The sequence below is a fragment of the Tiliqua scincoides genome, chromosome 8 (assembly GCF_035046505.1).
Source record: "Tiliqua scincoides isolate rTilSci1 chromosome 8, rTilSci1.hap2, whole genome shotgun sequence".
Classification (NCBI taxonomy): Eukaryota; Metazoa; Chordata; class Lepidosauria; order Squamata; family Scincidae; genus Tiliqua; species Tiliqua scincoides.
In genome coordinates this window covers 50051236-50076968 of record NC_089828.1, presented here as the reverse complement: position 1 = coordinate 50076968, position 25733 = coordinate 50051236, and the positions used below count along the sequence as shown (strand labels likewise).

General features: G+C 40.7%; 1 protein-coding gene across 1 annotated transcript in view; it reads right to left on the bottom strand.

Annotated features, from left to right (window-relative positions):
• Window positions 1-3480: 3480 nt before the first annotated feature.
• Window positions 3481-25733, bottom strand: part of BRIP1 (BRCA1 interacting helicase 1) — a 160996-nt gene continuing 138743 nt past the window's right edge. Inside the window, exons 17-21 of the mRNA XM_066635758.1 lie at window positions 24628-24740; window positions 15997-16079; window positions 10693-11013; window positions 5453-6268; window positions 3481-3906 (exon numbers count right to left, since the gene is read on the bottom strand). Coding sequence (XP_066491855.1) covers window positions 3758-3906; window positions 5453-6268; window positions 10693-11013; window positions 15997-16079; window positions 24628-24740 — 1482 coding nt within the window. The 3' untranslated portion in view covers window positions 3481-3757. The remainder of the gene's footprint in view (window positions 3907-5452; window positions 6269-10692; window positions 11014-15996; window positions 16080-24627; window positions 24741-25733) is intronic.

The following is a 25733-nucleotide window of genomic DNA, read 5'->3' as shown; positions in this document are numbered from 1 at the left end:
AAGTATTTTGCAGTCCCATTTATTTCAAGAAGAGAGATCTATGATTAAATTCTGTCCTATTCATTTATTTACTAATGTGTGGTAAAAGGTATATTCTGCAAGGTGGTTCAAAATATAGCTCTCAGGGCGGTATTCTTGGAGGAGTGAATGTTCAAAAAAAGAAAAGCAAAAAATTCCCAGTGGATATCATACCTAGAGCACCTCTTTAATTCCAGCCAAGACAGTGGGAAGGAACCTGCAAGGCTACCCTTATCTTCCATTTTCATTGCTGGTTAAAAAATGCTGCAGCTCAGCAAAACATGCATGACAATTAACACTTAATTCTTATTTTCTGCAAATGCACCACATTCACATGTGCAAACCTTCACAGATTCAGTAACCTTGAGGTTGCCTTTTGCAAAAGATTCCAGACAATTTTCATTTCTGCATGATTTCTGCAGGTTTTCCCCAATGCTCCTGGAATTACGACATCAGTATCTAAGCAATTTGGAAGTACTGCTTGCATGTTTGCAAGATACACAGCTGAGCCTAAACACTGGGGTATCCTGGACTCTGCCTATACCCTTTACATGTGGATAAGTGTGCTTCCTAGCACCATTAATTCCTGTGTAGTCACAGAATGCATCCTATGTCTGCTAGTGGTGCTGGGGAGAGCCAGGATCATCGCATGGTGCCCCTGTGAATTTGTCCTTTTTTTAAAAAAAATTACTATGCATGTAGAAAAATGCAATAACATAATACATATATAATTATAAATACAAAATTCAAGAAGCCCTCTTTAGGGAAGAGAAAACTTCATCATCCCCAAAAGTAAGAAATATGACCCAGTTAAAACAGGGCGCAATCCAGCCCTTGACTTGGGTCGATGCAAGCCCCTTGCACCCATAAGGCACATTTGCGCCTCCTCAGCAGGAAGCCAGGTTGGCACTCAGAGAAGCGGCAGCCTGTGGAGGCTAACGGAAGCCTTCATGCTGGCTTCCTCTGAGCACCTTCTGTCGGCCTGGTTGCACCAACATCAGACTCTGAGGTAGGTGAGGGGTGGGGAGGAGGCGGGAGGGAGGTATTCTTGGGTGGGGGGAGGGCTGGTGGTGGGTGGCCCCGCGGACATGTGGGGAGCAGGAGGCGGGGCTGAGATCCGGCAGTTATCCCAACCCCCACTCCTGGGGAAAACGGAGCAGCTCCAAGCCACTCTGCTCTCTTTGGACATGTGCCACCTCAAGAGGTGGCGCAAGTTTGAGGAGACCCATAGGGGCCAGCAGTCCTTACCCAGAGGTAAGGGGAAAAGTTTCCTTTGCCTCTGGTTGAGCTGCTTTTGGCTCCTATCCTGCGCTGGATACAGCGCAAGCCTCTTGGCTTGCCTGTTGCAGAGCAGGACAGGATTGCGCCCATAGTTATCTTGCCCAAGTCCTTCTTGAAACCTACTTGAATATGCTAACTTTGTTAAATATGCAAATTGACCAAATCATTTTTTTTTTTATTATAACTGGTAAGTTTGCCAATTTCTATTTTACTGCAAAGTTTATTTTCGCTGCTGTTATTTTATTTCATGAAGGACTTGGGTTCAACAAGACTCAAATATGCACATGACCAGTAAAGGTAGATAGGAGCTTCATCAGGCATATGACACCTCCAACACTCATCTGAATTAAATTATAAATATGTTTTAGCTAGGTAGGTGCCAAAATATTGATGAAATTGAAATTTATAGTAGTACTTTATAGTACTCTCAAGTCAGTACAAATTGGAGTTCTTAAATAGTAGCACTCCATAGTTATGTGCCAACTGCTTTTAAAACTATAGAGGATTTTCAAAAGCAGTTTGTGATATGCACATAGGGACTACAGTTTTAAGTCTTCATCTTCAGTCCTTAGCTAGTGCTTGGGGAGCAGGTTGTGCTCTCAACCAATATGCTGTTGTAGGTGCTGCTGGGATCTACGTGTCATTCTGACCCGCTTGCCCCAATGCACAGTTAACGTAAAATTGTTTACTTAACACAGTTTACTTAAAACAATCCTACTGGATATTCCAAAACCTCTCCCACATAATACTGTAGAATATCTAGAATATCATAACACTGTGAAGTGTTATTAGTGAGCCGTAGAAAATGGATCTTACCAGCTATTGTAGGTGATATTTCAGCTTCACAGGGAATACAACGAAGTCATGCCTTGCATGTTATGTCCCTCAGCATTTCCTTCCTCACCATGAAAAGGTAACAGAAATAAAAACTAACATATGAAAGTCTAAGTGTCCAAATACATAATGTAATAATTATTTTAAGAGAGAACCAATTGCTCTCTCATCACTTAACTCGATAATGAACATTATGGGTTCCAACAGAAATGAATTAGTCATCATAGTGAAAGCACAAGCCTGTTTAGATCAATATTTTATTGCTTGGAAATTTACATTCATTGGTGATAAAAAAAAATATAAATGACTGGCTCAACATGCATATATTATACAGTAATCTCAGCCACTTCTTATTTTAAATGAGGCCTGATGAGCAGAATGGGTACAATTCTTGACTTATTAAGATCAGATGAAATTTCACCAACAGGATAACTTAAGAGTCAAAAACCTGATTGCTAATTTCAAAGCAATAAACATACTTGACCACTTTTCACCTCTTTTTATCCCTGTTTTCCTTCCCTTCTCAGACTGGAACTACAATATTCATGCATCCACCACTCCGTCTGTCCATGAGAGAGACCAAGATGGTTGATTCAAGTGGAGGGTGGGCAGAGGTACCTGCCTCCATCTGGGCACTTGCCCACCTCAACTGCTCCTCCTCTTCTAGCCACCTGGAAGAGTGGCACAGAGTTTGGAGGAGAGGAGAACGGGGAAAGCAAGTTTCATACTTGTTGGACAATCACCAAGAATATTGTTTTTATGTCCAAGTTCTTACATTACCCTGGCCAAATGAAAGTTGCTGCATTGCTACCCCTTTCCATGCCACTGAGTAACATGAGAACTCTGAATCAAGGTTCTCCTTCTCCACCCCCATGCGCACCCCATACATGCTCCAGGAGGAACAAGCCTACATGGCCTTGGTATCAAGGGGACACTCTTCATTTATCTTACAGTTAGGCTGCAATCCTATCCACCCTTTCCTGAAAATAAGCCCCATTCAACACAGTAGGACTTACTTCTGAGTAGAAGTGCATAGGATTTGTGCCCTTAGTATTTCTGGTGTTCTGTCATGAAAAAAGAGTTGTAGTGACAGAGATGCACCTAGTCAGTCCTAAGTTACTAGAATGAATATTCTTGGGACAGTGTCCTAAGAGAAAAAATGGTATCAAGTAGTACTTTTCCTGACACAAAAAGAACACCTAAGTACTTTTTATTCATTAATCTTCAGCTGCTCTTATGAGCAGGGAAGTGTTGCTGGATCTTTGGCTGGTTTTTGGAAGACAATGAACAGCCTGCTCCCTCTTTTGGCATTACCTTTAGCAGGGTAGGAGCCACTTAACAACACTGAAAGTTCATAGTTCTGTCCCGTGCCAGTGACATCTTCCCAGAAACTGGAACAACTCTGACATGGAAAGAAATCATACTTTGGGCTCACCCACTTCATCTCAGATTTCAAATTTTACCCAGCAATGCTGGAAGTCATTTTGGAAAAGCTCATGTATTTTGCCAAGGTAACATTAGAAGGAGCCCTAACCTGAACTGAAATTATATCTATATCACTTACTCAGTAGCTGAATTTACCTGATGTGAACCAAGGCATACAGAGTAGTATCATGTTTCATCATTATAATTGGATAACCACTAACACCATTATGGTCATAAACTTAAATCTAGCAATCTTTATCAACTTTACCTTTCTATCACAGATGTGGACACCTCCCTTATTAAAACGTTTCCTGATTCTTCCTTTACATATTCTCTGCACTTTCAGCCCTTCAATAAATTCAAGATTTGTATTAATTATGGTTTGTACAACTGAGAATGAAATGCTGTTCCTAGCTTATTTAAATTATTGCATATTTCCACTAATCAAGACAACCTGGTGCTGATTTTTACCAAATCATTAAACTCATGTTCCATCAAGCAGATTTTACCAAAAAAAAAAAAAAATGCAATAATAGAGTTCATTGGACATTATTAAAATGTGTACATTGTTTTATTTGCTCAAAATTTGGAAGAGAAGTACTTACACAAAGTAATAATGATCTTGTAACCTAACATCAAAGAATTTCATGGAAGAACCAAAGAAAGAAGGCATTGCAAAAGGACTTGAAGAGATATCACTGATACTGTCTTACCTGAATTTTCACATACTGTATAACGTACATATAAGAAAGAGATAAGAGGTCTATAAATGGTATATTTAGTTTTTCTATAAAATATTCTTTATGCACTGCTCCATTAAAAAGAAAGGTTTTGATGAGACAGACATAGATACACACAGAGATACAAGCTATACATACAAATTGTAGTTGTTTTAGCAAATCTCCTATTACAGAGTTATTCTAAGGGCTGCTTCATTCTTTAAGTGCAAAACACTGGTGTTTCCTACAGAACTTGCATTCTTAAATAGACATGTACCTGTGTCTGGAGGCTATGATTTGGCCAAAGTTCCCGAAGCTACATGTATACAGGTATGCGAGATATAAGCAGCTGTCATTCATCCTCCATGCATTTGCTATGGGGAACGCACCTGCTGTGCAAAGTGGGAAGCAGCCTTGAAGTGTTACCCACACAGCAGTTTTTTTCTAACAAAAATTCTCATAACCAACAGGACTTGATCTGCTCCCTCTATCTGCTTTGATTTTTAAGACTTTGTGCATGCTTAGACTCAAGCAGCGTTGGAATCACTCTTAACATTCCTATGCTCTGGTCTGTTTAAGAGATGATGCATGATAGTACCAATCAAACATAAAGACAGCAACATTCTCTGCACATCCTAAAGAAAATTGTTAGGATCAATTTTTTTTGCCACATAGCAAATATTAACAAATAGCAGGATCCATGGAAAACAGGACAGTCCTATTTTGCCAAAAACACTGTGTGGCCATCACAGCTTGCTGGATTAGACATTCAGGAGCTGGAAAAACTCTGGTAATAATAAAACTATGCAGAGGTACCAATGGCCATGGTACCCATGGTAATCACGGCCTATTCAGGAGTCACTTTCTGAAAATAACTGCATCCCTAAGAAGGTTTGCATTTCCACTTCTACCACATGAAGAATTAACAGGGTAGTGTATTACTTGAACATGGTAACTGTGTGTTGGCCCTATAGTCATGCCTCACTTCAGTTAACATCAGACTATTGTTATGGTTTTGATTATGAATTTGCCAAAAAGTGAATCAAATCCATCCATCCATCCCCCCCCCCCAAAAAAAGGCTAAAAATGACTATTCCATGATTTCCTCTCAAGCATGACCAAAGCACGACCAATTCTTGAATTTTACTTGTAACTTGACTGAAAGTTGGACACACCTTTGCTTTGTGATCTGGAAAGTTTATTTCTCTTTTCTTCAGTTGCCTGCTCAGCTTCACCTACATTAGCACTATATTCAACTGCTCTGACTGCACTTCCATGACTTTCATTGTCCTGCACAATTCTGTGCCACCCTGTGTTTGCTTCTGCATTCATTTTAACTGTGTCCGCTGCTTCTACTGCATTTAGAGCACTGATTTCCCAAGACTCTTTTGCTATGACAGAGTGTGCAGTTTTGAAGAAAGTCCCAGTGTCACTGCAAGTGTGATTTAGCAATTCACTTGTCTGTTCTGCTGATTCAGCATCGTCGTAAAGTTCAGGTGTGAAATAGATACTGTCATCCTCAGCATCTGTTTCTGCAGTGACATCTGATGTTGAAAATTCCATGGTTCCTCCTGATGGAAAAAAAGCCACATCCCCTTTGTCATCACAAGTGCAGAGCTGCTGTTCAGCAGGACATTCTTGAATGGCTGAGCTGGTAGTCTTTTCAGCAGAGTGGCTAATCATTTCCCCATGTAATGTCTGTCCACTTGGTCTGTCATCTTCACCCAATGAGAAATCCTGTTGGGGTCCATTTGTGACACAGGGGTTAGTTTCAACAATTGGCTCCTTTGGCTGCCATTTTGCTTTAGCGGTATATTTTTTATTCACTGCAGGTAGAGGTGTTGAAGTCAATGGCTTACTGAAATATTGTTTTATATTCCCAGAGATGAGACAACTATTTGCTTTCCCTCCCTTATTTTCAGTGGTGGAGCTTTTGGGTTTGAAGACTGTAAGAGTTTCTTGTTTTCCAATCTGGTAAATTGAGTTAACATCTATAAGGAAAAAAACACAGATAATTAAGCGTATAAATACCGTAGATACTTGTCTATAAGGCGAAAAATTTCTGCCAATAAATCAAGCTTAGATTATCTCCTCCCTTATCTGCGAGGTCACTCAGGGGTCAGGGCTGTTTGAGACAAATCATGGCACAGAAAAAAAGGAGACAATGCAGAAATAACTAAAGGACTATTAACCTCCAGGGCAGCAACTCTGCAGCAAAAGTTTACCTTTTATTCTGAGGAAAAAAAGCAAGCCAGGGCTCAAGGCTTCCATTTAAATCAAGCAAGCCTCATTCTCTTTGGCAGGAGCACACCCAACCCTTCTGCACCCTCATTCTATTTTGCAAATGTTTAGCAGAGGTCTGGCTTTTAAAACACCAGGATGTAATCCTCATTTCCATCTGAAACAAAGTCTGAGGTTACAATTCAGTGCACCACTACTCAAGAATAACAAGAATGGAAAGCAATAGGTCTACTTCTGAGTAAATAGGGTTGCAACTATGTGTAGCTGCACTTGTTATGCTCATTCCTTGGTGCTTGTCTCTCTGCTGTGAATTGAATTGTACAACCCCTTATGTGTTTTAAGTTGTATGTTACATATTGAGCCTCTGGTTTAGCACACCAGGAACCTTAAAGAAGAATTTGATTAATGGTTCTACAGATATGCTGTTTTCAGTGCACTTACTCTGGTAGTGTTTACATAAAGGTTGTGAAGACCAGAAAATAAAAATCAATGAATAAAAATGTATCTTATGATCTTTTACTATACTTTTAATAAATTAGTGACTGTACAGGTAATTACTGGTAGGTTATTTCTCAGGATCTGACCTTGGGTAAAATCAGACAAAACTATAGTCAGACACCCCCCACCAGTTTAACCTCGTGACTTATCTGAGGGTCACAGAAAACTCCATTATTTTTGGATCAAAGCCTGACTCAACTTATCTGTGAAATCAACATTCTCAAGTCTCTGTGGTAGAAAGTGATGATGCTGATTCTTAAACCTAAAGCTGCATGTATATCAGAATATATTGTCCAGTTTCTAGAAAGAACTATATCAGTGGGTTTCAAACCTTTGACACTCAAAAAACGTATTCCATATCAACCACAACTGCCCCTGGAAATTTCCAAACATTCTGAGGCAGCATTTTAAGACACACAGTTTGATATAAGACCTGGCCATTCCTTTGTGGTTTCACTGTTGCTTTCCTCAAACTAAACATGTACCCTACACTCCACTGTAGCTTGCACATTGCAGAGGAAGGTTAGAAATTCTCTTTCAAGAAATTCTGTCCATGAGTACTGATCTTCCCATGGAGGAATTCTTAATTAGATTTTAAACAACTCTGGCATTTCTTAGAACATGAATTGAAAACTATTTATCTAGATTAAAAACACTGTGGAAAAGGATTAATCATAGATTCTTAACTAAATATTATGTATTTTGGCTTCAGTTGAACTTCAGGCTCACTATCCTAGAACCAAACTTTAGCTTCTCATCTCCACCTTTTTATTGTCTAATTTACATTTAAATCCTTTATATATTAGCTCTGATTCAGTAACTCCCTCAGAGTATAATGATTCTGGTACATGCATTCTCATTCACTTCAAGGAAAGAGTACAGATCTGGACAAGCAAACCATGATGTGTCCCTCTAATGAAGGCCAGTTTAGCATCCTAGAAATAGCTCAGTGATGTCACTGAGTCATTCAGATGCAAAACACCACTTTATATTGTTTAGCATATCCCACCCCACCCCCAAGATCACTTTCCCTTACATAATGCAATACACAAAGGACTTTATTTTGATCTAGGTCAGCAGTTCAGGAAAGTCCACTTGACTCCCAAGAGCAGGAAATTCAGGATCCTGGGTGACTGCCTCCAATATCCAACACATCAAGGGATACCTGGTGAGCATTCTGCATGTGTTGTCACCACTATCTCCATGGTCTTTAGGCATCCCTCCCCACCTCAGAGTTTTAAGGGAGGGACAATAGATATCAGATGAAAAAGGGAAGGGAGGTCAAAAGGAATAAAGACAACAGATGACAATATTTTGGTATGATTGTCATCTGTTGTCTTTATACCTTCCCTTCCTTTTTTCATCTATCTACTGCTTTTTAAAATACTTAAAAAGAACTTAAGCTTAAAAAACTAAACTTTAATAAACTTGGGTTTTTCCGGTTTTACTTGCCTGGTTGATATTCACTTATAAAAAGGGAAGGACTTCCCTGTCTCTCAGAAAGTCACATTCCACTATGTTTGGTTTTAAAGAGAAACACACCACCCCAGGGTTTTGGGACTTCCTCTTTCCCGAGAGAGGGGCTTTACAACCCAAGATGTTTTCTGTCTGGGATCCCTAGTTTTGGATGGTGGAAGGACTACTAGCATGCTCTGCTACTTCAAGTAACTGCCAGTGAAGTTGAGAGAAGGGGCTATATGCTAACCACTAGATGCTGTGCTTAGTTGGTCGATATGTGAACTGAAGCACATGCAGGGCTCCAAGCTGGGACTATTATGATGAAATCATTTCCACATAAATTTATGTACAGTAATGTATTTAGGACAAGACGGTCAGGCTAGAAATCTCTCTGAGGAGGAATCACAATATTACTACATCCAGTGCCCCATTCACTGTTGGCACTAAATACAGATTCTGTTTTAATACAGAGAGGAAGAAAAGATCAAAACAGATCAATGCTCACTCCCCAAATACAGTACTTGTAGATTGTTTCAAGTAATCTGACTGATTAATACGCAATAATCCTGAGCCACAATGAACCATTCAGTTCTTTTTCCTCAATTATGCATAAATAGTGCATAAATAGAGATTCAATTAGGGTCTTTCTCAGCCTTCAATTAGGGTTTCTCTCAGCATCTCAGAGATGCTATCAGATATTGGACATGGGAACTCCTGCATGTAAAGCAGTTACTCTACCACTGAGCTACATCTCCTTCCCAGTCTAAATAGCAAATGTCACGCCTATCTTTAAAAAGGGAAAGAGGGGGGACCCGGGAAACTATAGGCCGGTCAGCCTAACATCTATACCGGGTAAGATGGTGGAATGCCTCATAAAAGATAGGATCTCAAAACACATAGATGAACACATAGATGAACAAGCCTTGCTGAGGGAGAATCAGCTTGGCTGCTGTAAGGATAAGTCTTGCCTCACGAACCTTACAGAATTCTTCAAAAAGGTCAACAGGCATGTGGATGCCAGTTAGCAGACGACACCAAACTTTTCCGAGTGGTGAAGAACAGAAGTGATTGTGAGGAGCTCCAGAAGGATCTCTCCAGACTGGCAGAATGGGCAGCAAAATGGCAGATGCGCTTCAATATCAGTAAGTATAGTCATGCACATTGGGGCAAAAAATCAAAACTTTAGATATAGGCTGATGGGTTCTGAGCTGTCTGTGACAGATCAGGAGAGAGATCTTGGGGGGGGGGTGGACAGGTCGATGAAAGTGTCGACCCAATGTGCGGTGGCAATAAAGAAGGCCAGTTCTATGCTTGGGATTATTAGAAAAGGTATTGAGAACAAAACAGCTAATATTATAATGCCGCTGTACAAATCTATGGTAAGGCCACACCTGGAGTATTGTGTTCAGTTCTGGTTGCCGCATCTCAAAAAAGACATAGTGGAAATGGAAAAGGTGAAAAAGAGAGCGACTAAGATGATTACTGGTCTGGGGCACCTTCCTTATGAGGAAAGGCTATGGTGTTTGGGCCTCTTCAGCCTAGAAAAGAGGCGCCTGAGGGGGGGACATGATTGAGACATACAAAATTATGCAGGGGATGGATAGAGAGATGCTCTTTACACTCTCACATAACACCAGAACCAGGGGACATCCACTAAAATTGAGTGTTGGGAGAGTTAGGACAAAAGGAAATATTTCTTTACTCAGCGTGTGGTCGGTCTGTGGAACTCCTTGCCACAGGATGTGGTGATGGCGTCTGGCCTGGACGCCTTTAAAAGGGGATTGGACAAGTTTCTGGAGAAAAAAATCCATTACGGGGTACAAGCCATGATGTGCATGTACAACCTCCTGATTTTAGAAATGGGCTATGTCAGAATGCCAGGTGCAAGTGAGGGCACCAGAATGAGGTCTCTTGTTATCTGGTGTGCTCCCTGCGGCATTTGGTGGGCCGCTGTGAGATACAGGAAGCTGGACTAGATGGCCTATGGCCTGATCCAGTGGGGCTGCTCTTATGTTCTTAAAACTCTAAAGTGCCATTACCAGTCAGAATAGAAAATTCTGAGCTAGATGGACCCATTGTCTGACTCAGGATAAGGCAGTTTCCTACATTCACATGGACACTCCACCCACAGTTCTTTTGATCTCACTCAAACAAAAGTGGTTTTTTCTGGGGGTTATTTTTCTTTCAAAATAAAAGTTTTTTATTCTGAATGACCTACTTTTCTTCTTTGGAAGGATGCTGCATGTCTGACTGGATGCTGTTGGACTTGTGATCAGATCTGCAGCAGACAGTACTTCTGGGACTGGGTCTTGTGCCCCTCCTTCAACAACAGCATCCGGTGATAGATGAAGAGTTGCCTCCAGAAAAGAACTTTGTGAGAGGTTCTTTGAACTGGAAGGTATCAATATAGACTCATCGTTGCCCTGAGGTGATGAATCAATGCCCTTCTGGTTCTTCTTCGCAAACATTTCCAAAGAACAAAGTGCACGATGAAAGTCTTCATGGTGCTGGATTTGCTGACGAATCCACTTTGATAGCCCTTTAGAAAGACAAAGACGGACACTGGCAGAATGTCTCTAAAATTGGTAAATTCTACTGTGTTATTACTATAATGCAAGCAAGAGCAGCTAAGTTTTGAGGGGCTGATGCATTCCAAACATCGCAAAACTGATTTTTCTTTTTCAACTAGGTTCACAGTTCATTCACTAGATTTGAATTATTTGGACTGATCACATGACTGCAGTTAAGAGTCTAAAACAGAGGTTGCCAAAGTGGTGGGTTGCAACCCACCATAGGGAACCAAAATTGGTCATTCCCCCTTAAGGGAAGTGGCCCAGTAATGGGTGGCGCCACAGCGATCATATTGCCCAGGGACAGATGGATCTTTCTCCTTACCTGCAGGGTTCAGTTTAAACCAGAACTGCACTCGAATTTCCAAATGGAGTGATTTCTAGCATCGGAGGAGGCCCACAGAGGGGTCTGCAGGCCTCTTAGACCCTCCCCAAAGCCAGTGGGACCCTGCAAGTAAGGGGAAAGACTCCTGGGTCCCCACGGTGCTGCTCCTGCTGCGGTACTGTTGGGACACACACCCTCTGCCCCAGGTCCAACCCCCACAGATACTTACCTGTGGTCCCAAATACCGAGTAGGCCTTTGGGAACTGCTGGTCTAAAACGTGATATACTAAAAGAGCAAGTCATGACTCACAATATCTTAGAATCAGAGTGGCCAAATGGCAAATTGGGAACTTGGTTCTGCCTCCAGGAGCTTCCCAACTCTTTCCCTCTCCCCCATGCGCGCAACAGAGCCTCGGATTCAAAGGGTCCTCATCACTTATTATGCCTCTCAGGTAATTTCTCCTGCATAATCCAAGACCCTGGCAAATAACTTTTTATTTAACTCCCCTTTCCAGGAAGAAGAACAACAGGTACTTTGGAAGTGCACTCCCTTTTTAAAGTGCCTCAGCTGCTCATTCAGAGACACATGCAAATACTCCTTGGCCTCTGTCTTTAGTGTTAGCAGGTAACCATCTATGAGGACTTGACCCTTATGCAACTCAGTTACACACTATGGTATATAAGGTAAGACACAGACAGATGGGAGTACATGACTGGGATGCCTAAGAAGAAGGCTCTGCCAAAGTCTTGTTTCTGTACTAACATAGAGGAGGAAGGTAAATAGCCCTTTGCCTGTGTCTTAGCTTGCAGAGGATAGAGGGAAAAACTACACTGCTGGCCCTTCAGCCCTACTAATTCAAAATCTGTCCCCTGTTTAAAATAAGTTGCCAATTAGGGCTTTAGTAGAATACATTTCAAATGAACAATTACAGTTATTAGGACATCTCAAGAAAATGTACACACACAGTAGTGTCAAATTTATTATTCTATAATTCACACGCATACTGTATATGGGACATAAGCAGTTGCTTGTCCCAGTTAATTAAATTAATTAATTACTGAGACAAAGTGTTAGAAATGTTCCCCATTGGCGTCTATACATTGCTGACTAAAAGCCCAATCCTGAGTTCTTCCTGCCGGTCCACCGCCGGTGCTGTCGCAAATATGCTATAAGGCATGTCTGCAACCCTCAGTGCCAGTGCTAGCTCAGTGTTGGCAAGCGCTGGTGGACCACCGCTGCCCCACTGCACTGCGGTTGCCCAAACCACCGGGTGGCGGAGAGATAGGTGGGGCATCGGGGGAGGTGGGGAGGAAGTGTTCCGGGGTGCAGGAGGCAGGAAGAAGGTGGGGAAAGGATGGGAAGGAGATGTGCCAAGGGGAGGGAGCGGGGCGGGAGGGAGGCGGGACCAGAGGAGCTCCACTCATTTGCATCCAGAGGCTCAATGTCGGGCCGTCGGCTGAACACAGAGGCTCTTGATTCTATGGCGACCCAAGGGTTGCTGTAGAATCAAGTAGGCCCATTGCAGGTCTACTAACCCAGGAGAAGGGAGCAAAGGTTCCCTCCCCCAAGGAGCCATTGGCGGCTGCCCTGTTGTGTGCAGGATGCTGTGGCTGTTTCGGTGCCGCAGCAGTCCCAGCACAATGGGCTGTTCAGGATTGGGCTGCCCAGTATCTGTAGACATCCACCAACATGTCTGCTGGGATAGTTCCGCATATCTCTTCAATTGCTTCCCTTAAACATTTGAGTATTGCAGGTTTTTACAATGTATATGAATTAGAGCTCATTAAAATATGTGTACATTTTTTGAGACACCCTGTGTAACTGATTCCGGTGTATTGTGTCTGAGCAAGTACGTACACACACCACAATATTTGTTAGGAAGGTATTCCTCTTGCATATCCTGAAACTATTTCAGGAAAAGCACACACAAAAAAATATCACAAAAAAACACTTCTTCGAGCCATTAACAAATTGATTATTTTGAAAACAGGTTAAACTCACATATGTGCTGGTATAGATTGCAACAGTGGCATCTAAATCACCCTAACACTATAAAATTAATTCATAATCATTTATTGCAATCTCTGGCTTAATTTGCCTCAGTTCAAAGGGAAAGAAAGTTGTTACTGAGAATCAATACCATAAACACCCAATTGCTTGCAAGAGGCACCACCATTTACTGCTTCTAACATTCAGTGTAAAAGATTCCAACATTAGTGAATTTCATTTTCTAATCCCACTGTCTTCCTGCTTCCCTTAGACATGACACAGTTCATATGATAGAATCTGAGCACCACCTACTGACAAGACATGAATAGTAGTTGCTTTACCACCTTCCTTGGCTGAGATTGCTTAGAAACACAAAAGGAAAACTAGAGTTATGTGCACCATTTCTCCTTAATTTTTACAGCCCAATTTCTAAAACATTTTCTTCAAACATACTTAATGTGTAGGCTGACTTCTCAGCTGTGATAACCAAATACATACTGTGAAGAATTCCAATCGTGCTGGTTGCCTCTTCAGTAGAGCTGAGCTGCCCGGATTTTTGAGAGCATATTCAGTACAACCAAACTATGTCTCCCCTTTCTTGTCAGTTTTTCAACACCCTCTGTGATATGTTTATTCATTTATTTTATTTAAACAATTTATATCCCACCTTACAATATTTCTATTCTCAAAGCAGCTAATGATAAAAATAGTTAAAATAATAAAAATATCAAAGCAGCAAATAACCAAAAGTAAAGCAGCAGAAACAATAAAAGCACAGCAGCAAAATAATTCATTCGCATTGCCTTCAGTGCCATTACCACATAACCAAACCCAACTGGCTACATAATATTGTGATACCTTTCCATTCACTGTATAATCCCCGATTGGTGGAACTACACATATGATTAATGCACAAAGGAGGAGGAAGCAGAAGCTGGGATGGGACAGGGGAAATGGTGCCCAAACAATGGTACTGAACTGGATAAAAAAAGAGTGAATATTCATAAAGTTGAAATTTTTTTCTAGATAAATTTTTACCACCAAATTTGCTATTTTCTGTATTCAGCACACCTGTATATAGCTACATACTGTACATACTGCTACATACTGTATGCAGCTACATACATACTAACTACCCTGTTTTATTATATCTAGTTTTTAACATTTATTTGATATGCTGTTTTAAAGAACTTCAGTATTTGCTGCTCTTAAATGATGATGATGATGATGATGATGATAATGAATCAGTGTTTTAATGTTATTTCAATATTTTGTCCTGTCTTTAATTTTAACTTTAAGTCTGATGACCTTTGTTCCATTGTAAGACACTTTGGGTTTGTTTACAAAAAATAGGACAAAAAAAATAATACCACTATTTCCACCTACACTGGGTTCAAGCAGATGGAAAATTAGACATGTAAGTCAAACTGATGCCCTCCTGAAATTTTTTTAAGCAGCTAATAAGGCTGACTGATTATGAATACTATGAGTACAGGTAGTGCCTCGTATTCACTGATTTGGTATCCACTTATTTGACTCAACACTAATAATGAGGTCCACCTTTAATTGCCTTGTAACAAGGAAAAAAGTACCAAAATTCAATTTCCCACCTTCATGCTGTTAAATAATCTCATTCCATTAGATTCCATTATTCATCCCGTCTAGTGGCTGAATGCAGTATCACATCTATACCAATGCATTTGGGGGCGACAATGGAGGGGCAAGAAACCTGGAAGTCGGTCTTTAAAAATATTTTTCCACTGATTTGATATCCACTGATTTTTTTTTTTTTGCACAACCTGTATGTTTTTAGTCATGGCATTGATGACTGCTCATGCCTGGGTAACTGGCACTTAAAGTCCTTAAACTCTGGGTAACTGGCACTTAAAAGTCCTTAAACTTTGGTCCAGATGAGTCAAAGGGTATAAAACATAATTTCTCAAAACAAAACAGACACATGTGCATTTGTCATGTTATTTATAGCAACACAGAAGTAATAGTTAGGTAGGAAAATGAACATGTGAGAAGAGACCCTAATAGATGCTCTGTACCTTTTACTTTATTAAATTTTATTTTTATTACATTTATATAATGGCTTTCTTCCATATAACTCAATACAACATATACATGGTCCCCCTACCAAGTAGACATTGCCCAAACTCGGAAATACATAGCTTTGGCAAGATTTATGTGATGAGCCTTCAGACCATAAAGCTAAGATGACTGTAGAATATTCACTACACATTTATACACACCACCACCACACCTGGATCTCGTGGCACAATTGTTCCTTAACTGAGAATATTTTATAATTGATTGAAACAATCTTTTAAACTGGTTTTTATGCATTACAGAAGTTTTAATATGTCACCTTGGTCAGGGATAAGTTAAAAGTTATTAATGTGACATTCAGCTATGAATACAGTTAGAGCAGGATCAGGCAACATATGGTCAGAAGGCTGATGAGGCACAGTCAAGCCTTTTCTACTAAAAAATGTTCAAATTTGACTGAAACAGCTGGCTGGAGGCAAGCTGCCACATGGTGACAATCTGAACCATGGCAAAGTCCATGATAGCCTAGATATGGACCATGAGCATTCCTACCAGCATCCCTAGAGCATTGAAATACCTTCTTACCAGTTATGTATTTGGAGGGGTTTTTTCTGAAGCGATCATCAACTAAAATAAGTGCACCCCAATCACTCTTGTGTCGAATACACCTAAAAGAAAGAGAAAACAAATGTTTAGCTTCTTAAACTGAAAAGGGAAGTAGGGGGGAGGGAGGGAGAGAATAGAGAAATTTCATAATATTAGCCAGAATAGATTCCAATTACTGTTTCAGATATCACAAAACCTTACATAACCTTAGCTCAACATCAGGATATTGATATTTATTCCTTAAGAGTGGAACTACCATACCAGAGTAAACCCCTGAACACACAAATGATTTGCAAATTATTCAGAAGTATCTGCAAGGGTCAGAAGCATAGGTATATATCAGGGGTCTCCAAACCCCGGCCTGGGGTCCAGATGCAGCCCGGGGCAAGCCTCCATCCGGCCCACAGCCAGCCTCTGATACCCCAAGAGCCTCTGGCCCAGTTGACCAAACACAACCAGAGTTGTGCTTGTGGGGTGGAAGAATGAGGGTCCATTTAAGTATGTGCTTTATTTCTTGGGCTGTGTTGGTGCTTGGAGAAATCCTAGACATTTGAGCTCATTCATTCATTTTAGTTCCATCTCTAAAGTATTTATTTAAATTTTGTATTTTTTTTCTGGCCCTCAACACTGTGCCAGATATTTGATGCGGCCCTTCAGCCGAAAAGTTTAGAGACCCCTGGTATATATCATCCTTCAAACAAAGAATTATCAGTGTAATTCAGAACAAATGCTAAAAACAATACAATAAAACAGCAACCAAAAGAGAGAAATAAAAGCAGAAGTAAAACCAGGGCTTTTTTTGTAATGGAACGCACCGGAATGGCGTTCCGGCACCTTTTTTCCCCCTCCTCCTGGCCCCCACCTTTTTTTCCCTCCCTGCGCTGCCCAGCACTGCTGGCTAGGGAGGGATTTGAACCTCCAACCTTGTGCTCCAAAGCCCAGCACTCTCTCCATTGGGCTATAGGAAAGCCTAGAGTTAAAGTGTTCAGAACTAATATATAAGGTCTTGAGCCCAGCTGGTGGCTATCAGTGCCCCAAGTATTAGTTCCAAACACTTTGAGCCTAAGACTTTCTATAGCTCAATTGTTAAAGTACTGGTCTGTGGAGCTAGAGGTTGGGAGTTCAAATCCCCATAAGGAATAATTTTTTTTCTTCTTTTTTTTTTTAGGTGGGGAGTTAATAAATAAGTAAATAAAAGATTACACTTGTTAATCTTAAACTTGTTCTTGTAAGTGAGTTCTTGCACCTTTTTTTTTCAAAAAAAGCACTGCCCCTGCCTCACCGCACTCACAGCTCTCAGCCTGAGCCCAGCCCGCCTTTCCTCTCCTCGCGCTCTGCTTCCCGCACAGCTTCCAAGCGGTGGAGGGCGCAGGGACATGTGCTGAGGAGGAGGAAGAGGACGACAAGGGACAGCCAGCCAGGGAGACAGGTTGCAGCACCCAGGTACTGGCTTGGCAGAGGAGGGGGGGAAGGAAGCTGGCTGGTGCAGCCCCTGCACCTGAGACAGCCTAGGCATGTCTACTGAGAAGTAAGTCCCCTTGTGTTCAGTGGGGCTTACTCCCAGGAAAATGTGGATGGGATTGCAGCCCAAGCCTATGCAGGTCTACTGAGAAGTAAGTCCCCTTGTGTTCAGTGGGGCTTACTCCCAGGAAAATGTGGATGGGATTGCAGCCCAAGCCTATGCAGGTCTGCTTAGAAGTAAGTCCCCTTGTGTTCAGTGGGGCTTACTCCCAGGAAAATGTGGATGGGATTGCAGCCCAACCCCATGCAGGTCTACTCAGAAGCAAGTAATTCATTCATTTTTATAGTTATTAATATAAGGCTTGGCTGATCTAAATTAATTAAACAAAAATTATTACTAATAATTTAGTAGCTTTGTAATGTCATCAACAGGAGATTTAGGTTTTTAACTATAAATGGGGAAGCTTAAGTGTCCTTGCTATATTATAATAACACTTAGGAAATATGTATTCCTCTGTGCAGTAGGTCAGATCACTGTTGTCTATTAATTTTTGGTTTTTTTAGACTATATTTAATCACTATTATTATAATGGGGACATAGTACACAGGGGAAAGGGGGGAACCACAAAAGATGGGTTAATGAATTGATTAAGTTATGAAGTTATGAATCAAAAATCATGTGGTCACACACCCTCTATTGGTTCAAGATGAGTTGTAAAATAGATTATATTCCAGTATTATATAATTTATCTATTTTACAATTCATCTTTTGTGTTTATTCTTCTGCTCCCCCTTGAGTGCTTATATTGCACATTCATTGTTATCTGATCACATATTTCTCTTTTTTTCCGCACCAATCATCTTTCAATGTCTTGAGCCAATAGAGGGTATGTGATCACATGATTTTTGATCCATAACTTGTTTATTAATCAATTAATTAACCCATCTTTTGTGCCCCCTCTCCCCTGTGTGCTAATTGATTTGGGTTCAAACAAATCTGTAGAGTGATGTAATGTAATCATTTTTTATATTTTGCCCTCATCAATTGTTTTAAGCAATATTTATTAAATGTTTTAAAAGTTTTAATTAATTTTTTTGGTTGTTACATATTTGCAAATACATGCAACAAGCCGTGATATAATCCTTGGTGTGCGCTCCCGAGGTGGTCCGTCTCTTTTTGTTCTTCTCTCTTGGAGATCTCCCCTCATTTTCTAGTTCTTAAGTAGTAGGGGAATGGGGATTTAAAGAGAGAGAAATGAGAGGAATGAATGAATGAATGAATGAATGAATGAATAAATAAATAAATAAATAAAAGATTTATTTTATTTTAAATAAAAAAATATTTTATATATTTATATATACATATTATATATTTATATATATATATATACGTATATATTAAATAAAATATTTTATTTTAAATAAATTTATAAATAAATAAATAAATAAATGAAAGATTAACAAGTCGTGAGTTCCTGCACCTTTTTTTTTTTTACAAAAAAAGCACTGAGTAAAACTAACATTACTGTCTCATCAAATGTAAAAAGGGTGGAACTACCACTTTGAATTGGCTCATAAATGGAGCAGAAATTAGTGGAGCTCTTTACACACAGGTGCAATATAGTCCCAGTTAGGGCCCAAACCTATCCAATTTTCCAGCCGTGACAATGGGCATGCACTACATCCTGTGATGGGGTGGTAGTCACAGAGGCCTCCTTAAGGTATGGGAACATTTGTTCCCTTACCTTGGGGTTGCATTGCCGCTGCACGAGTGCTGGAAAATTGGATAGGATTGGGCCCTTAGTAACCTTGCAGTTGCATTTTGCACTAACTGCAATTTCCGAACAGTCTCCAAAGGTAACTCCGTATACAACGCATTGTAGATTACACTGCAGCACAAATGAATATGACTTAGTAAAATGGATGCACATTTGTTTCATCTAAAAGTTGACAAAGGATGGGTTTTGCATTTCTGCTCAAGCACCTGCTGAACAGCAAACACTATACCAGTGATGGCGAACCTTTTAGAGACCGAGTGCCCAAACTGCAACCCAAAACCCACTTATTGAACGCAAAGTGCCGATAGGCAATTTAACCTGAATACTGAGGTTTTCCTTTAGAAAAAATAACTCATACATTAACATCTTTGTGCTGCTTCCCTCAGCCTGTGCTGTGCAGTGTAGAGTGCTGGCTGGGTGGCTGGTTAGATGTATGAGTGGCTGGAACACAGGAACATAAGAAGAGCCCGCTGGATCAGGTTAATGGCCCACCTAGTCCAGCTCCTGTATCTCACAATGGCCCACATCTATAATAAGGAGGTAGCACATACCCATCAGGGCTAGTAACCCATGATGGACTTTTCCTCCAGAAATTTGTCCAATCCCCTCTTAAAGGCATCTAGTCTAGATGTCATCACCACATCCTGTGGCAAGGAGTTCCACAGGTTAATTACATGCTGGGTAAGTGGGTGTTCCTCTTTTATTGAGCAGGGGGAGAGTAACTGGTCCTCTGCACCCCAGCAGTGTCTTTTCTGGTGGCTGTCTGCTGGTGTTCTTTTGTTTCTTTTTACATTGTGAGCCCTTTATGGACAGGGAGCATATAAATGTTGTCAGTAATAGTAATACTGTGCAAGATTGCATTTATTTTTTAATTAAGCCAGCATTATCCTAGTTGGATGGCTGCATCATGCTGTATTTCATGAACACTCACAGCTATGTGAAATTCTGCATGCACTTCTTTTCCAATAGGATTGGAGAAGCAATTGTGTGATTTACCTTTACAATCATATAAAAATTAGTTTTGTGTGAGGTTCTTACAGATAAGCCTCCAGTGGGCAACAAGGCAGGGCCAGCAGCATGTGCAAGGCTGGCACCGCAAAGCCCGTGCTGTGGCCCGAGCGCTCTGCTCCCCTCCAGCTCTGATCCCCTCCAGCTATGCCACGCTCTGAGCTATGCTCCCCTCCAACCTACCTCCTCTCCAACCCTGCCAAGGGAATGTCCGTGCCACACCCTCAGGTTGCAATAGTACCCTCACTTTCCTGGGAGTAAGCCGCACTGACTACAATGGACTTACTTCTGAGTAAACATGCATAGGAGTGGGCTCTCAGGCTGCAATCCTAGCAACACTTTCCTGGGGGCAAGCCCCAATGACTTTAATGAGACTGACTTCTGAGTAGACATGCATAGAAGTGGCTGCTCAAGCTGCAATCCTTCCCTCACTTTCCTGGGAGTAAGCCCCACTGACTACAGTGAACTTCCTTCTGAGTAGACATGCAATCCTACTGAGTAGACAGTAGGATTGGGCTCTGAGGCTGCAATTTCCTGGGAGCAAGCCCCAATGACTTTAATGAGACTGACTCCTGAGTAGACATGCATAGAAGTGGGCGCTCAAGCTGCAATCCTTCCCTCACTTTCCTGGGAGTAAGCCCCACTGACTACAGTGAACTTACTTCTGAGTAGACATGCAATCCTACAGTAGGATTGGGCTCTGAGGCTGCAATCCTAGCCACGCTTTCCTTGGAGCAAGCCCCAATGACTTTAATGTGACCTACTTTGTGCAGGGCTGGCGCCTTAAAGCCTGCAGCAGCAGCAGCAGCTTTGCTGAGCCCGCACCTTCACGCTGCGTGGAGTCTCCCTCCTTACCCCAGATAGGGGAGGGAGGAAGTGCTCCTATTGGGCTGCTGGGGGTGACTCCTCCCTGGGGGCCTGGCTCTTCCCCCTGCTGTCCTTTTTGCCCAGGCTGCTGGTGCCTTCCAGGGGCGGTGAGCAGAGGCTTGCACATGGCAGCTGGGGCTTGCTCATCATGGCTTGGCGTGCCCAGCAAAAACGTGCTGCGTGCCCTCTGTGGCACGCGTGCCATGGGTTAGCCATCACTGCACTATACAAACATCTATAACAGCAAACATCTATAATGAAATGACAGAAGTTCTATCAGAGCCCAGAGATTAAAACAGAAGAGCCAGGATGTTTTTGTGGACACAGTTCACCAGATAATCTTGTGTACTTTCCAATTTCACTGGTGCTTGGGCAGAAGCAGCTCCTGGCAGACAATACCCACAGCCTGATATGCTCAGATTAGAAACCGAACCTTATAACAAGCTCACCTCTAGAAAATTCTGCAGGTGGCTTTCCAGTGAAACTTTCATCACCTGTGGCGGGTATACTAGCTAGAAACGAAAGCAAAGCAGAAGATTCTTTCCATCTTTTCATTTTTCCACTACTCTAAGTGTGCAGTTAAAATAAATGTATTAGACCCACTGGAGACATATCCCACACCTTTCAAGTCAAGCAATGTTGCAAGATTTCATGGCAGAGTTGTCACCTGGCCATGAGCAACATCTGGCATGTTCTCCCCCTTCCCCAAAGGTGATCAAGTTTCATGGACTTGTGTTACTTCATATATGGCAACGGCCATACAAAAGCACTACATCTGGGACTAAAGCTAGCCCAGGTCAATCTCCATACAAGATCTGTATTTCTCAGCTTATATGTTTGAATGCCAAATAAAACCTATGGAATACTCTGTACTTCACTTTGGACTGGCAAACCTTGATGAACAACTAAACTGTTCTTAACAAACACATAGCATCCTGCAACCCCATTGCATGATGGATCCTTCCTATGAGCCATTTCTATGTGGAACCTCATTGCAAGTTGGATCTTACAGCAGATAATCATTTATTAACATTAATACATATCTATCTCACTTTTCTTTGATTAAGGAACTTGATGCAGATAATCATTTATTAACATTAATACATATCTATCACACTTTTCTTTGATTAAGGAACTTGATGTGGCTAAAAGCATACAGATACAAAAAAATGCAGACAGTATCAGGAAGACCATAGGGTACTGTTGTTATATGATATAATGTATTATTTCCTTTCTGATGTTTATATAAAATTGATGCAAAATAAATGTCAAAAAAATAATTTTTTTCAATCAGCATACCAAACAACATGACAATATACTGTAATCAAATCAGCAATCAAGATAGATTACTGGCTCAGTTTTCCCCAAAGGCCTCTTTAAAGAGGCAGGTCTTCTCCAGGTAATGGAAGCCTTACTAGGGAGAGCATTTCAGAGTGTCTATACTGTAACTCAAAAGGCCCTATTTCTTATGTCCACCTGCAAAACCTCAATGGGGGGAGCTAAAATGGAACCTAGGTATTGAATGAAGTATATGGAAGGGCAAATAAGAGAAAAGGCAAAGGCATTCATGTTACAAATTGCTAAGAGTTTTAAAGTTAAAAATCTGGAAATGATCCTGGAAACAAACAGGAAATGAAATAATCATATAACCTGTTCTAGGTAGGGAGAAGGAGTTTTGCTTGAGTAGGTTTAATCCTCATCAACGATGAATTGTTTGAAGAGTGGAAAGCAGCAGTAGAAGCAACCTACCCCAACCCCCACCATGAGGCCTACAGAGACCCCTAGAGACACTGTGTACTCTCCCATCAAAAAAGCATTGCATACATGGTGCTTCCCTTTCTTCCCAGAAAGAACTTTTCTGGAACTTATTAGTTGTCTTGTAGAGGTAAACCTGAGAGAAAGGCCCATGTGTCTCTTTCATATACAATACTAGTTAGTGCTACAAATAATGGTAATAGTAATAATAACGTCATTGCAGAAGTATACATTACTCTTAAAAAGTGTTAAAAAGCAATTATTTCTGTATTAGATTACTTCTGTATCATCAAGTGGTGATGGTGGCAATCAGACCATCTTCCTAAGTTTGGTAGAAGTATAAAGAAGCAATGGCATAGTTTTCTTGCTCTCCCACGAAAATATTTTGCTAAACTTTGAAAAATAGTTAATACATCTTTTAAATGAATAATTAATTTTGCTTTCAAACACAATCATAGTTTTTTGGGGGGAAGATCAGCTAAATATTCATATTTACAGATGCAAATTATTAATATATTCATATTTATAGACGCAAATTCTTTCCCAGATGCACATGTCTTGTTTACAAATTTAAAAAAAAGACCCATATCAGACTTGATACGCCTAAAGAATAAAATGATAAAACTACATATAAAACAAACTTTAGATTGTTAGCTACATGGTTGGAAGGAAGGTATAGGCTACAGTCAGAAACCTTTAATGCCACTTTGTAAAATGTCTTGTTACTCGATTTCTCAAAACATCACTTCAGTTTTAGCTGAACTGGAGTACAAGATGTTTTGTCCTTAGAGAATACAGGTCAGAAATGTTTACAGGATTGGAGATTATAGTTCAGAGTCATTTACCACAAACTGAAGGAGCCACCAGCTTAGGTGTCAGGGTGAAAAAGTGATTGATGTTTTAATGCCCCTAACTCCTGCACAACCCTGAAAGCTTGTTTAGATATAGGGAAAAACATGATGTCGGGAAAACTCACATTATTTTTTTTATAGGATTGTGGTTTTTTTTTCAGGAGGCAAAATTAGAACAGCTAGGTTTTCTGTCTTATACCTGTCTCATTCTCACACACTGGCCAGCTGCATCTTCTTCCTGCTTAGCATGGTAAGATAACCTCTCTCTCTTTCTCATATTCCATTATGCTTTAGCTTAATTCTGTTCATTCATCCCTTGCTACCTTTATTGTCTTTCTAAACTGCAGAAATCTTTTGAGATTGTGTTAAAGTGCCATGTTCATGGATAATGCAAAATCATCAAAATCTTTTCCCTTTGGCAACCCTCCAGGTTCAATAGCATTATGCCTCTGAATACCAGTTGCTAAGAATTAATGGCAGGAGAAGGCTGTTGCCTACGTGCCCTGCTAATGGGATCCCCAGAGGCGCTTGGCTGGCCATTATGGGAGACAAGATCCTGGACTAGGTGGACCTTAGGCTGAACCATTAGGGCTCTTCTTCTGTTAGCATTTACCTCACTGCTACCACGGTAAAACAAACACAGAGCCATCTGAGCATAGTCTGAAGCTCTTGCAAAGGGACTATGCTCCTCATCTGCATTCTCTACAATGCTCAGCACATAACAACTAATAAATTAGGGTATTATAACTCATGGCAGGCATAATAAGCACATTTTATGTATATCCAAGCAACCAAATCATATTTTCAGTGGTTGTTTTATAGGAATTGCCAGAAAAGGTTCAAAAAGGGAGTTATAGATCAATATATTAAGACAATTTAATTCTACTCACCTGCCAAGGGCTTGATTGAGAGCCCTGTAGGCCTGAATTTCATACCACTGGCTACCAGGTAAAAGGCCTCTTGTTTTTGAATGCTGGTCATTGTATTTCCTCTTCAGTTCAACCTAGAAAAATCAATACAACATACTAAAATTCCTGGACATATTTCCTTCATATAAGGTGAACTGCCAATTATGATTGCTTAATAAAGTAAGCTTCAAAAGAGAAATGGTCTATTGGCTGCCAAAGGTCCAAACAAATAGATTTATTCCAATTATTGGTGTTGAAATAATTAATAAAAAATAAATATTTTTTTCACGCATGCTGACAGACATCTAGCCAACACAAGCTCAAGGATGAATTTTATACCTATGAAAACTGCTTTAGCTGAAGTCCACTTATCTTGATTCACGTATGCTAATCAATGTATAATATGGGGGATCAGAAAGCTTTTGTGTAACCAAAAAGTAATTTAAATAAAATTTATATTCTATGAAAAACAGCAACTGTTACAACAATACTTGGAATTCTATACAAGGCTCTCAGTGTTGATATATTCTACATGAACCCTTTGGTTACTTGCTCACTTTGCACATTATTCACGCTGATTTTTTTTTATCTTCTCTCCCCCTGAGGTTCACTGAGCAATGCCTTAACACTCAGTACACAGCGATCACAGGTTTGCCTAAGATGCCTTAGCGGCCTCCTGGCCAAAGAAGGATAACTATTTTGCTTAGTGTCTTTCCTTCTCAGAATTATCTTGAAACCGAGAAAGTCCGCTGGATTTCTATCTCACCGCACACCACAAGTTCCTGTTTCACTCCTCACAGCAGGCAGATAAATACTCCAGCTGATAAGCCTACATTCGAGCCAAGTTTATCATCCTTATCACAACACTTAAAACTGAAGAAACCCATCTATGCTTCTTTTCCTCACCACCCACACACATATACTGGGGTCAGTTGTGGAACATCCAACTGGCAAGCAGAGGCTACTGTTTACTATACAGACCAGCACTCAAACAGTTCGAAATTGCATATTGTATGTTGCTAATATTGAAGCATGTATCTCCAAAATAGGCCTTGGAAAGTAAGACCTAAAAAGCCACTAGTCTTAAA